This window comes from Scyliorhinus torazame, chromosome 6, assembly GCF_047496885.1.
Source record: "Scyliorhinus torazame isolate Kashiwa2021f chromosome 6, sScyTor2.1, whole genome shotgun sequence".
Classification (NCBI taxonomy): Eukaryota; Metazoa; Chordata; class Chondrichthyes; order Carcharhiniformes; family Scyliorhinidae; genus Scyliorhinus; species Scyliorhinus torazame.
Genome location: NC_092712.1, coordinates 85,459,915 through 85,474,496, shown reverse-complemented (window position 1 = coordinate 85,474,496; position 14,582 = coordinate 85,459,915). Strand labels below are relative to the sequence as shown.

General features: G+C 50.4%; 1 protein-coding gene across 1 annotated transcript in view; it reads left to right on the top strand.

The window, feature by feature from the left end:
• Window positions 1–274: 274 nt before the first annotated feature.
• The window catches only part of LOC140424869 (patched domain-containing protein 3-like), a 31,675-nt gene continuing 17,367 nt past the window's right edge, over window positions 275–14,582 (top strand). Inside the window, exon 1 of the mRNA XM_072508407.1 lies at window positions 275–1,175. Coding sequence (XP_072364508.1) covers window positions 459–1,175 — 717 coding nt within the window. The 5' untranslated portion in view covers window positions 275–458. The remainder of the gene's footprint in view (window positions 1,176–14,582) is intronic.

Here is a 14,582-nt window from a genome sequence, read left to right as displayed (position 1 = left end):
CTCTGTCCTCAATGCAAATCATCACCACACCTGAAAATTGAGCCTCGTCTCACAAACATCTGCTTTTGCAGAGCACAGTGTATTTCCTGAATCATTTATTCCGCTGCCAGGATTTCCAAACTCGCCCCCCGATGTTTCCTACTAATACTCATAGCATAACTGAACAGAACGGTTTAATTATTAAGCTACGTTATTGAATGTTGGCTGAACGGAAAGACTGATCTGCAACTTTTACAGGGTAGCAACAGTCTCCACAACAACAGGCAGGTGGCAGACTGGGTTCGGTTGCTCCTCCAGTGATGTACACTGGCAGTTATCATTGGATGGTTTCATCTCAGCCGCTCAATGAACCAGCAAACATCCTTTTGGAATGCTCCTTCTTCCTGCTCTTAAACGCTTAACTTCGCCGAGGTGAAGGCTTTGGAATCGAGCTTTCTTTTACCAGTCTGTCTCTCATCATGACTCAGTGTCGGACAAATTGCATTGAGAAACACCTCCGCAGTGCTTTTTATAAACTTGGACATTCCGTGAGTAAATACGTCTGGTGTTTCTTCACAATCCCGCTGATACTTTCTGCAGCTCTGGGTTCAGGTTTTTATTTTTTATCGGTGAACGAAGCCAATGACATAGAAGAGCAATTTACACCCATTCACGGACCAGCAAAGTCTGAGAGAGCGTTTACTGAAAAACACTTTCCAACCACCGGATCTGAATTCTCTGGACAGAGGCTTTACACAGAGGGGTCATTTGCTTCTCTGATTGCTGTATCGAAAGATGACAACATCCTTACGAAGATTGCATTTCAAGAGATTTTATCACTCGATGAGTTCGTGAAGCAGCTTAACATTACTTATCCCCATAATGTCACGGTCAGGTATGATTCGCTTTGTGTACGGAAAGCAGACTCTTGCTTTCCAAATAAAATTTTAGATTTTATAAACCACAGTTTGGTCACCAGAACTGAGATTTCATATCCGGTGATGAATGGAACTTTTATTGGTGTAGTTGTTGGAGGCGTAAAGCTAAATCAAAACTACATCACAAAAGCAAAGGCGATTAAACTTGATTATTATTTACAAGAAGATAACGATGAAATGAAACAGCGCAATTTGCTGTGGCTGCAGACATTTCTTCAAGTTTTTCCAAATGAATTGCAGAATCAGAAGAATATCACGGTGAGTTTTTTTAAACTAAATTTAGAGTTCCCAATTATTTTTTCCCAAATAAGGGGCAATTTAGCATGGCCAATCAACCTTTTTTGATTTGATTTATTATTGTCACATGTATTAGTATACAGTGAAAAGTATTGTTTCTTGAATGCTGTACAGACAATGCGTACCGTACATAGGTGTGATGAATGATATCTGTATACATACGTACCTTTAATGCGTAGGCCCCTTTAAGACCGGGTTTGGAACCCTGGGGGACTCTGCCTCCGGCACCGTTCCCAGGAAGCTGTATATAAGGTCCAGACTCGGCCACACTTCAGGCCTGCGCCGCGTGGCATCCCGCTCACACCGTAGGCCCCCAATGCTATTTCTGTGGGCAAGGCCAGCATTCACGCCAGCGTTGCCCGGCCCACTCCGCTATCTAAGGCGAATGCGGAAAGAAGGGGCACTTCGCGAAGGCCTGCCTGGCTGGGCCCAAAGGCTAGAAACAAAAGTCTCATTGGGCCCAGAAATCGAAATCCCGGGACCACAGGCCCCGCAACGCGGCCGCGCGGCGGCCGGACACGCCTACTTCCGACGCGTCATCGGCCTCGTGTGAGTCATGGGGTGGCCATCTTGGTGGCGGCCATCTACAAAACTCAAAACGTGCGACCGACGGCAACCGCCATTTTGCGAGTCCGATTCAACCGAGGACTCTGACTGCCCGCAACTAGGAGCGATCGCGCTCAATCAATCTCGGCCGAAGCACCTGCGAAGCTCAATGATGCAGGTTCAAATCAACGGCCGCGATACCCCCAGCCTTTTTGACTCCGGGAGCACGGAGAGTTTTATCCATCCAGACACGGTAAGACGCTGCTCCCTGCGCACCTATCCCGCATCCCAAACTATCGCCCTCGCATCTGGGTCTCATTCGGTCCAAATCACGGGTTATTGTGTCGCGAACCTCGCTATCCAAGGCGCCAAATACGCCCGTTTTAAACTTTATGTCCTCCCTCACCTCTGCGCCCCCCTGCTGCTCGGTCTGGACTTTCAGTGCAGCCACCGAAGCCTGACACTGAAGTTCAGCGTTCCCCTGCCCCCCCTCACGGTATGTAGCCTGGTGACACTCAAAGTTGCACCACCTCGCCCCCCCCCCCCCCCCCCCCCCCCGCCCCCCTGCGGTACAGTGCCCAAGACATGACTTTCATCAAGTCAGAGGTTCAGCGGCCACTAAAAGAAGGGGTCATAGAGGCTAGCAACAGCCCTTGGAGGGCACAAGTACTGGTAGTCTGCTCCAGGGAAAAACAACGTATGGTGGTGGACTATAGCCAGAACATAAACCGCCTGACGCAACTCGATGCGTACCCACTCCCTCGCATAGCAGAAATGGTGAACCAAATCGCCCAGTATCGAGTATTCTCCACGGTCGACCTGAAATCGGCCTATCATCAACTCCTTATCTGCCCAGAGGACCGCCCCTATACAGCCTTCGAAGCAGCCGGTCAGCTCTTCCACTTCCTCAGGGTTCCTTTTGCTGTCACAAATGGAGTCTCCATTTTCCAAAGGGCAATGGATTAAATGGTGGACCAGTACGGCTTACGGGCTACATACCCGTACTTGGACAACGTCACCATCTGCGGCCATGACCAGCAGGACCATGACGAAAACCTGAGGAAGTTCCTCCAGAACGCCCGGGCCCTCAATCTGACATACAATAAAGAGAAATGCATGTTCCACACAACCCGGCTAGCCATCCTCGGCTACTTCGTGGAAAAGGGGTCCTAGGGCCAGACCCCGACCGCATGCACCCTCTTAAGGAACTTCCCCTCCCCCGTAGCCTCAAGGCACTCAAACGGTGCTTGGGGCTCTTTTCCTATTACGCCCAGTGGGTCCCCAGATTTGCGGACAAAGCCCGACCACTCATTAAGACCACGGTCTTTCCCCTGACGGCTGAGGCTCAGTCAGCCTTCAGTCGTATCAAGGGCAATATCATCAAGGCCGCCAAGCACGCGGTGGACGAAACCATTCCCTTCCAGGTAGAAAGCGACGCATCAGACGTCGCCCTGGCTGCTACCCTCAACTAGCCGGGCAGACCGATAGCATTCTTCTCCCGAACCCTCACCGCCTTGGAAATTCGACACTCTGCAGTCGAGAAGGAGGCACACGCCATAGAACATAGAACATAGAACATTACAGCGCAGTACAGGCCCTTCGGTCCTTGATGTTGCGCCGACCTGTGAAACCACTCTAAAGCCCATCTACACTATTCCCTTATTGTCCATATGTCTATCCAATGACCATTTGAATGCCCTTAGTGTTAGCGAGTCCACTACTGTTGCAGGCAGGGCATTCCACGCCCTTACTACTCTCTGAGTAAAGAACTTACCTCTGACATCTGTCTTATATCTATCTCCCCTCAATTTAAAGCTATGTCCTCTCGTGCTGGACATCACCATCTGAGGAAAAAGGCTCTCACTGTCCATCCTATCTAATCCTCTGATCATCTTGTATGCCTCTATTAAGTCACCTCTTAACCTTCTCTCTAACGAAAACAGCCTCAAGTCCCTCAGACTTTCCTCATAAGATCTTCCCTCCATACCAGGCAACATTCTGGTAAATCTCCTCTGCACCCTTTCCAATGCTCCCACATCCTTCCTATAATGAGGCGACCAGAATTGCACGCAATACTCCAAATGCGGCCGCACCAGAGTTTTGTACAGCTGCAACATGACCTCATGGCTCCGAAACTCAATCCCTCTCCCAATAAAAGTTAACACACCATACGCCTTCTTAACAACCCTCTCAACCTGGCTGGCAACTTTCAGGGATCTATGTACATGGACACCGAGATCTCTATGCTCATCCACACTACCAAAATCTTACCATTAGCACAGAACTCGGTCTTCCTGTTATTCCTTCCAAAATGAATCACCTCACACTTTTCTGCATTAAACTCCATTTGCCACCTCTCAGCCCAGCACTGCAGCATATCTATGTCCCTCTGTAACTGTAACTCTGTAACATCCTTCCGCACTGTCCCCAACTCCACCGACTTTAGTGTCATCTGCAAATTTACTCACCCATCCTTCTACGCCCTCCTCCAGGTCATTTATAAAAATGACAAACAGCAGTGGCCCCAAAACAGATCCTTGTGGTACACCACTAGTAACTGGACTCCAGTCTAAACATTTCCCATCAACCACCACCCTTTGTTTTCTTCCAGCGAGCCAATTTCTGATCCAAACTGCTAAATCACCCTGAATCCCATGCCTCCGTATTTTCTGCAGTAGCCTACCGTGGGGAACCTTATCAAACGCTTTACTGAAATCCATATACACCACATCAACTGCTTTACCCTCATCCACCTGTTTGGTCACCTTCTCAAAGAACTCAATAAGGTTTGTGAGGCACGACCTACCCTTCACAAAACCGTGTTGACTATCGCTAATCAAATTATTCCTTTCCAGATGATTATACATCCTATCTCTTATAAACCTTTCCAAGATTTTGCCCACAACAGAAGTAAGGCTCACTGGTCTATAGTTACCTGGGTTGTCTCTACTCCCCTTCTTGAACAAGGGGACAACATTTGCTATCCTCCAGTCTTCTGGCACTATTCCTGTAGACAAAGATGACTTAAAGATCAAAGCCAAAGGCTCAGCAATCTCCTCCCTAGCTTCCCAGAGAATCCTCGGAAAAATCCCATCCGGTCCAGGGGACTTATCTATTTTAACACTTTCCAGAATTGCTAACACCTCCTCCTTATGAATCTCAAGCCCTTCTAGTCTAGTAGCCTGAATCTCAGTATTCTCCTCGACAACATTGTCTTTTTCCTGTGTGAATACTGAGGAAAATTATTCATTTAGCACCTCTCCTATCTCCTCGGACTCCAAGCACAACTTCCCACTACTGTCCTTGACTGGCCCTACTCTTACCCTATTCATTTGTTTATTCCTGACATATCTATGTAAAGCTTTAGGGTTATCCTTGTTCCTACCTGCCAAAGACTTCTCATGTCCCCTCCTGGCTCTTCTTAGCTCTCTCTTTAGGTCCTTCCTAGCTAACTTGTAACTCTTGAGCGCCCTAACTGAACCTTCATGTCTCATCTTTACATAAGCCTCCTTCTTCCTCTTGACAAGTGTTTCAACTGCTTTAGTAAACCACGGTTCCCTTGCTCGACCATTTATTCTCTGCTTGACAGGTACATACTTATCAAGGACAGGCAGTAGCTGTTCCTTGAACAAGCTCCACATTTCCATTGTGCCCATCCCATGCAGTTTTCCTCTCCATCCGATGCATCCTAAGTCTTGCCCCATCGCATCATAATTGCCTTTCCCCCAGATATAACTCTTGCCCTGCGGTATATACCTATCCCTTTCCATCACTAAAGTAAACGTAATCGAATTGCGGTCACTGTCACCAAAGTGCTCACCTACCTCCAACCAAATTTAACACCTGTCCTAGTTCATTACCCAGTACCAAATCCAATATGGCCTTGCCTCTCGTTAGCCATCTACATACTGTGTCAGGAAACCCTCCTGCACATATTGGACAAAAACGGACCCATCTAAAGTACTCGAACTCTAGCGTTTCCAGTCAATATTTGGAAAGTTAAAGTCCCCCATAACAACTACCCTGTTGCTTTCGCTCCTATCCAGAATCATCTTTGCAATCCTTTCCTCTACATCTCTGGAACTTTTCGGAGGCCTATAGAAAACCACTAACAGGGTGACCTCTCCTTTCCTGTTTCTAACCTCAGCCAATACTACCTCAGTAGACAAATCCTCATCAAACGTCCTTTCTGCCACTGAAATGCTGTCCTTGACTAAGAATGCCATCCCTCCCCCTCTTTTACCACCTTCCCTGAGCATACTGAAATATCTAAACCCCGGCACCTGCAACAACCATTCCTGTCCCTGCTCTATCCATGTTTCCGAAATGGCCACAACATCGAAGTCCCAGGTACCAACCCATGCCGCAAGTTCACCCACCTTATTTCGGATGCTCCTGGCATTGAAGAAGACACACTTTAAACCACCTTCTTGCCTGCTGGTACACTCCTGCAACTTTGAAACCTTACTCCTGACCTCACTACTCTCAACCTCCTGTATACTGGAGCAACAATTCAGGTTCCCAAGCCCCTGCTGGAGGCTGTGTGGCCCTGGAGGCACTACCTAACCGGTAGGAGGTTCGCCCTCGTCACCGACCAACGGTCAGTCGCCTTTATGTTCAATAACGCACAACGGGGCAAAATAAAGAATGATAAAATTCTGAGGTGGAGGATCGAACTCTCCACCTACACGTACGATATTACATATCGTCCGGGGAAGCTCAACGAGTCCCCAGATGCCCTGTCCCACGGCACGTGCGTCAACGTGCAGAAAGACCGTCTGCAGGCCATCCACGATGACCTCTGCCGCCCATTTCATCAAGTCCCGCAACCTACCTTACTTCACCAAGGAGGTCAAGGCCATGACAAAGGCTTACCAGATCTGTGCGGAGTGCAAACCGCACTTCTATCGACCAGACAAGGCTCGCCTGGTAAAGGCCTCTGGGCCCTTTGAGCGACTAAGAGTGGACTTCAAAGGGCCCCTCCCATCCACCAACCGCAACACCTACTTCCTCACTGCCATCGACGAATTTTCCCGCTTCTCATTCGCTGTCCCCTGCCCCGATATGACCTCGGCCTCCGTAATCAAGGCACTGCACAGCATCTTCACCCTGTTTGGTTTCCCCGCTTATATCCACAGTGACAGGGGTACATCGTTCATGAGCGATGAGCTGCGTCAGTATCTGCTCAACAAGGGCAAGCTATAACCCGTGGGGAAACGGGCAGGTGGAGAGGAAGAACGCAACAGTTTGGAAGGCTGTTCTTCTAGCCCTACGGTCAAGAGGTCTCCCAATCGCCCGGTGGCAGGAGGTCCTACCCGATGCCCTACACCCCATAAGGTCGCTCCTCTGTACGGCCATGAACGAGACCCCCCACAACCGTTTGTTTGTCTTCCCCAGGAAGTCCACCTCTGGGGTCTCGCTTCCACGTTGGCTGATGACTCCGGGACCACTTCTACTCCGGAGGCACGTGAGGGGCCATAAGACATACACTGGTCGAGAGGGTCCAACTATTACACGCAAACCCTCAATATGCCTACATCGAGCACCCCGATGGCAAGCAGGACATTGTCTCCCTGCGAGACGTGGCACCCGCTGGCTCGCCCACCGATGCCCCCCCTTCCACCGACGCTCCCCTCCCCGCACCGGCTGTCGACTCCGACAGCGCCCTCCCCATAGCGCCCCCCTCCCCCAGCCGGCGTCTGCACCAATCACCCTCGTCACCCCGGATACCCCCCCTGCTCTAACGTCGGCAAAGGTTCAGACAACCATTGCTCCCGGATATACCACCACCGAGGACGACCGTATCCGCCGCACCACCGCCGGAGCTGAGAAGGTCAACACGGGCAATCAGACCACCCAAAAGACTGAACTTGTCATTCCACTTCACCCCCGACGGGCTATGTGTTTTTTTTAAACAGGGGGTGAACGTGATGAATGATATCTGTATACATATGTACCTTTAAAGCGTAGGCCCCTTTAAGACCGGGTTAGGAACCCTGGGGGACTCAGCCTCCGGCACCGCCCCCAGGAAGCTGTATATAAGGTTACGTTCAGTAGGCAGCGTGCAGTGAGCACACTTCTCGGCAGCTGTCTGGTTTTCTGGTTATTAAAGCCTTTGTATTATCAAACTTCTCTCCTGAGTCGTAATTGAGGGTATCTCAATAGGGAAGGAAGGAGAGACTACATAGCTAGGGTGGAGAGAAAAGATCAACTTAATACGAGATAGGTCCATTCAAAAGTCTGATGGCAGCAGGGAAGAAGCTGTTCTTGAGTCGGTTGGTACGTGACGGAAGAAGGTGGAAGAGAGTATGTATGGGGTGTGTGGGGTCCTTAATTATGCTGGCTACTTTTCCGAGGCAGCGGGAATTGTAGACAGAGTCGATGGATGGGAGGCTGGTTTGCGTGATGGACTGAGCTACATTCACAACCTTTTATAGTTTCCTGCAGTCTTGGGCAGAGCAGGATCCATACCAAGCTGTGATACAACCAGAAAGAATGCTTTCAATGGTGCATCTGTAAAGGTTGGTGAGAGTCGTAGCTCTCATGCCAAATTTCCTCAGTCTTCTGAGAAAGTAGAGTCGTTGGTGGGCTTTCTTACCTATAGTGTCAGCATGGGGGTCCAGGACAGGTTGTTGGTAATCTGCACACCTAACAACGTGAAGCTCTCGACCCTTTCTACTTCGTTCCCATTGATGTAGACAGCGGCATGTTCTCCACTATGCTTCCTGAAGTCGAAGACAATCTCCTTCATTTTGTTGACATTGAGGGAGAGATTATTGTCGTCACACCAGTTCACCAGATTCTCTATCTCATTTCTGTGCTCTGTCTCACATTGTTTGAAATCCGACCCACTACGGTGGTGACTACCCTGCACATCTTTGGGTTGTGGGGCTGAAACCCATGCAGACACGGGGAGAATGTGCAAACTCCACACAGATAGTAACCCGGAGCCGGGATCGAACCCGGGTCCTCAGTGCCGTGAGTCAGCAGTGCTAACCATTGCACCACTGTGCTGCCCACATGATGAGTTTTTATTCTGTGCCTGCATTAAGTTTATTCCTTGAATTGAAATTAGCCAGTCATATTAGTTTGTCAAAGATTTTTTGCCATCAATCCTGGCCTGCGGCAATGAGCGAGGAGTCTTTTTACCATTTTTGTTTTGTACCAAATTCTATGTTAAATACAACAAAAACAAATTGTATTTATTTAGCCTTTAATATAATCAATTGTCCCAGGGGGCTTCATTGGGACATTATTAAACAAAATGTGTCACTGAGCAACATGAGGAGAAATTAGAACAGGTGGCAAGAAACTCAGTCCAAGAAGTAGATTTTGAGAAGCGTGTTGAAGAGTAGTGGGTCAGTGAGGTTGAGGGAGGGAAATCCAGAGATTGAAGACAGCGGAAGACAGAGTCAGCAGTGGCAGAGCGAATAAAATCACGATGCTCATGAAACCAGAAGTGGAGGAGCACAGATATTTAACAGGGTTGCAGGACTGAAGGAGATCACAAAAGGAGACACCATGGTCGGGTTTGAGAATGATGGTGAGAATTTAAAAATTTAGTCTATTTTCAGAAACAAATTCCATCGATAGATCGGAGGCCTTGGGTGGCCTAGTCAGCAGTCTTAAAAGATCACTGAAGACATCTCTATAAATGACCCAGATACATTTTTAGAATGATTGTTATGTGTCAGGGAGGAGCATTAATGTTCATCTCAGCACAGGGCCTTCCCCAGACTGCATCCCCAAATTGAATTTATGAGTTCAGTTTCAGCTCCTGGACTTCCCAAAACGTTAACCGTGATTGGTCAGCTACCTGTGAGTGATCCACCTCCTGCTGCTTTAACCACACTCCTATCAAACTGTTAACCATCTTCTCTTTCTGCCCCCATTGGAATTAATATTGTTATTATTCCTTTTTACAAGTACTGTCCCCTTCTCTTCAACTTTGCCATCATCATTCCCTTCCTCAGAAACCCACCGCTGGCCATCTCCAACATTTCTTTTCTCTCCCTGCCGAAACATTAAAATGGCCCTTATTAAAGGCACAAATTGCATCCTGCATCAGTGTGACCATGGTAAATTATCCCTCCTCATGTTCCGAACCTATCTCCAATCTTTCACAGAGCTGACAACACCTGCATTCTCCAACACATCTCCTCTGTCACCAGCTGGAGGGGCTGCGCTTACCTGATTCTATTCTTAATTATCCAGTCGTAGCCAGAGAACCTTCTGCAATATTTTGCTTCCAGCTGCCACACCCTTTTCTGGCCCCTGATCCTCCCACAGTGCTGAAGGAGGCCAGTCAGCATATGATGTCTGCACTGGCTTTCCAAATGTGCAATGTATTATGCGCCATACTCTTGCCCTCCGCCCATAACCCTGAACATTCTTCCTGTTCAATGAACAGTCTGGATACCTTTGTAATAGGGTCTCCCTATTACAAGTCCCTGTGGGGGATCTCCCTATTGGAGGGGTCCCTGTGGTTGGTCTCCCTCTTACAGGGGTTCCTGTGGGGGGTCCCTCTATTACAGGGGTCCATGCGGGGGGGGGGGGCGGTCCCTCTATTACAGGGGTCCCTGTGGGGGTCCCTCTATTTCAGGGGTGCCTGGCAGGGTCTCTCTATTACAGGGGTCCCTGTGGGCGGTCTCCCCATTACAGGGATCCCTATGGAGGGCAGGGTAGGCCACTCCGTACTTGGGAGTACATAGAACATAGAACATACAGTGCAGAAAGAGGCCATTTGGCCCATCGAGTCTGCACCGATCCACTTAAGCCCTCACTTCCACCCTATCCCCATAACCCAATAACCCCTCCTAACCTTTTTGGTCACTAAGGGTAATTTATCATGGCCAATCCACCTAACCTGCATGTCTTTGGACTGTGGGAGGAAACCGGAGCACCCGGAGGAAACCCACGCAGACACGGGAAGAACGTGCAGACTCCACACAGACAGTGACCCAGCGGGGAATCGATCCTGGGACCCTGGTGCTGTGAAGCCACAGTGCTATCCCCTTCTGCTACCGTGCTGCCCATGAGTAGGAGGGGCACCCAGTTAATTGGGGGGCTGGGGGCTACTGGGTAGTGCGGGGGAAGTGCAGTGGAAGGGTCTGGGGCTGTTTTGTGGTCTGGGGGTGGGGGTGTGGGGGGTGTGGACAGCCGCGGGACCTCGCTATCGAACCGCCCGCTCACAGGGGGATCGTAAACAAGTTGCAATTTACCTCCAGCGGGAGAGCAAAGGGCAGGATTCTCCACTTGCCGACTCTGAAATTGCGGAACGCGAATGGGCGGAGAATAGCTTTCAATGCCAAAACCAGGGTATGCGTTGGTTAGGCAATAAATCGGGATGCTCCGGCCCCCCCGAGAATTTTGCAAATGTGTTTGCTCATCACATGGGGCTAAGGTACAGTAGGCATATCATGGACTGGATCTCCGATTTTGAGACTAATGCTGACATCGGCGTGGGAACAGTGGTGTTCTATGACAGGAGAAACGGCGTAACAGGTGCATCAATTCAGCATCTCTAAATGGGCTAACACCATCGCCACGTGGAACGCAACCTGTTCCATGCAAAACTGCGCCGGATTAGCCGGGTCCGTGATTGGCTCACATGTGGCTCACACGCCACAGCCGCACTTAAACGATCCATCTCCCCACACACACCAGTCAACAAGAGAGAAGGATGGCCCTGTACCCCAGCCCGGGAAGAAGGCTACCAGGCACCACCATTCGCCGTGTCTGGGCGCAGTTGGCAGAGGCAGTCAGCGCTGTGGGCAACATTATCTGGACTGGCCAGCAGTGCCGGAAGAAACTCCACGACCCCCTCAGGGCGGCCAGTGTGAGTTGACACACACCCATCCCACACACCCGTAACCCTATCCCCCCTTCCCCTTATCCGAATCCCCACCCTGCCACACATGCCAGCATCCATGCCAGCCACAATGGCCGGGTGCCCTGGCCACTGATGCCATCACCTACCCAACCTCTGGGCTGTATGTGTCGGACCGTCTAACAGTGTCATTGCTTGTGTTGCACCCCCCCCCCCCCAACATGGGTTGGGGTTCGGCCATCCCCTGGGGGGGGGAACGGTTACGGGTGTGTGGGTGGGGGAGGGGTTAGTGCCAAGGGCACGAAGCAGCCAACTCACCTTGGCCCCCCTCAGGAGCTTGTGCAGTTTTTCCTGGCACTGCACGCCTGTCCAGGCGCTGGCCGCTTCTGCCACCTGCGCCCACGCACAGCCAACGGCGGCATCATACCCCTGTAATAAAGGGACACCTCCGCAAGGACCCCTATGATAGGGAGACCCCCACATGGACCCCTGTAATAGAGGGATCCCCCTGCAGGGACCCTTGTAATAGGGTGATGCTCCACAGGGACCCCTGTGATAGAGAGACCCTCCGCAGGGACCCCTGTAACAGAGGGACCCCCCACAGGGACCCCTGTAATACGGAGACCACCCACAGGGACCCCTCCAATTGGGAGATCCCCCACAGGGACTTGTAATAGGGAGACCCTGCCAGGCACCCCTGGAATGGGAGACCCCCCCACGGGGACCCCTCCAATAGGTAGACCCCCCCACAAGGACCCTTCTAATAGGGTGATGCTCCACAGGGACCCCTCTAATAGGGGGATCCCCAGGACCCTCTTAATAGGGAGATGCCCCATGAACCCTCTGCCTAAAGGGAATACCCCACCACAGATACCCCTCTCCCTCAGACAGACCCCCCCCCTCCCCCAGAATACAGACCCCTGTCTTGACGTTAGAGAAAAGGGCAGTGAGAAGAATTACAGCTGTAACACTTAGCTTGCAATCCACATGTCTGTTCCTCTAAGTGGAACAGCTGTGACCTGCCTCTGGTTCCCACAGATCCATTAGCTACAAGCCATTCTTAGCTTTAGTGGTCTGATTTGACAGCTTCTACAAACTATCTGCAGCTTTGATCCATTCATCTCCCTTCATGATTCATTGCCTAAGTGGTGAAACCCCAATGTTTGTAAACATTGACCAGTTGAAAGAGAGGTAAGTGCAGTGCAATCATGTGCTTGAGTGTTGGGAATGCACTTACATCTCTTTGATGTTGTCCATGTTTGTAAACATTGGGGTTTCACCACTTAGAGTTACTGATCCATGAAGGGAGATAAATGAATCAAAGCTGCAGATGGTTTGTAGAAGATGTCAATCACAGACCACTGCTGGAAAGCTATGAATAACTTGCAGCTAATGTATCTCTGGGAAGCAGAAGCAAGTCACAGCTGCTCTCCTGGAGGATTGAGAACTGGAGCGTCACCATTAGTGTTACTGTTGAAATTCTTCTCACTGCCCCGTCTGGACTGCTCTCTTGCTTCCATAAGACCAGAAGACAGAGGAGCAGAATTAGGCCATTTGGCCTATCGTGTTTGTTCCATCATTCGATCATGGCTGATATGTTCTTCCCTATTCTCTTGCCTTTTCCTCATAAACATTGATCCCCTTATTAACTAAGAAAACTAGATTTGTGGTTGAGGTGCTGTTACTTACAGGGCTATAGGCAAGAGCTGGAAGGTAGAATTAGACAGGGTGTCAAGGGGCGGGTGTCCTGTAGAGGGGGAGTTGGCAGGCAGTGCATTGTGGGGAGGAGTTCTCAGTTAGGCTCGGATAGTCTCTGGCGTGTGTCCCTGGCATGGTGGACCTCGTACTGGCCAAGGTGGTAAATCCACCATGCCAGGGCCACGCTGGTAGAGCAAGTGAACGGCGCCGCGTGATTCTTGATCCCGGAGACTGAAGAATCACGGGGGACCGGAGCAGAGGATCATTGTGACCCATTTGTATTCATTTATATCCCTTACCGGGCACAGGCATGGACCTCGCTCCCACACTAGCGGCGGGGGGGGGGCGGTGGCGGGGGGGGGAGAGGGGGGAGGGGGCGACGGAGCATCGCAATCGGGTTGGTGGCCAGTGTCGATCCCCCATTTTCCCTGACGCCCAATTATCCGTCCTATCGGGGAACGTGATCCAGGTGTCCCTGGACCTAGAATCCCGCCCAATATCTTTCCTGACATAAGGGGCCCAAAACTGCTCACTGTATTCGAGATATGGCCTCATGAACACCTTGCACAGTTGCAGCAAGACTTCCCTATTCTTATACTCCAACCCCCTTGAAATTAGGGCCAACATTCCATTAGCCTTCCTTATTACCTGCTGTACCTGTGTGCTGGCTTTCTGTGTTTTGTGCACAAGTACCCCCACGTTGCTTTGTGCTGCAGCTTTCTGAAGTTTTTCTCCATTTAAATAATGCTTGGTTCTTTTGGTCTCCATTCCAAAATGAACAACTTCACAGGAGCGATTCAACAAAAAAATGTCAAAATCCGTTTTTGGGTGTGTTTGGGGGCTGTTTCATGTCGGCCACGTTGGCGAGGTCGCAGCCCGTACGCAACGGCACTTCATGCCCAAAATGAGCTCCCGCAAGATTCTTGACATTACTGCCTCCTGAGCCATCTGATTCGCCAGACTCGCTCCTCAGCAACTCGTCGCTATCAAGGGGGAGCTGTGTTTAAAGGCCCCTTTACCACTCACTCGCTCACAGTCAACATGCAGGCATGGCAGTTCGCAGTCCTGCCCCTCGCTTTGGTGATGCCAACCAGGCCAGGCTTCTCGAAGCTGTGGTTGAGATAGGACCACAATTTTCCCCCGAGGGGGTCGGAGGACCAGCAGCAGGGTCAACAATGCCACCTGGGAGGCAGTAGCCTCCGATGAGCTGCAAGGGTGTTGCCTTTTTTTTTACCTGCTATAAATACGGCAATCAATAAGGTTGCCCTTCTTTCTTTGGATATCGATATTATATT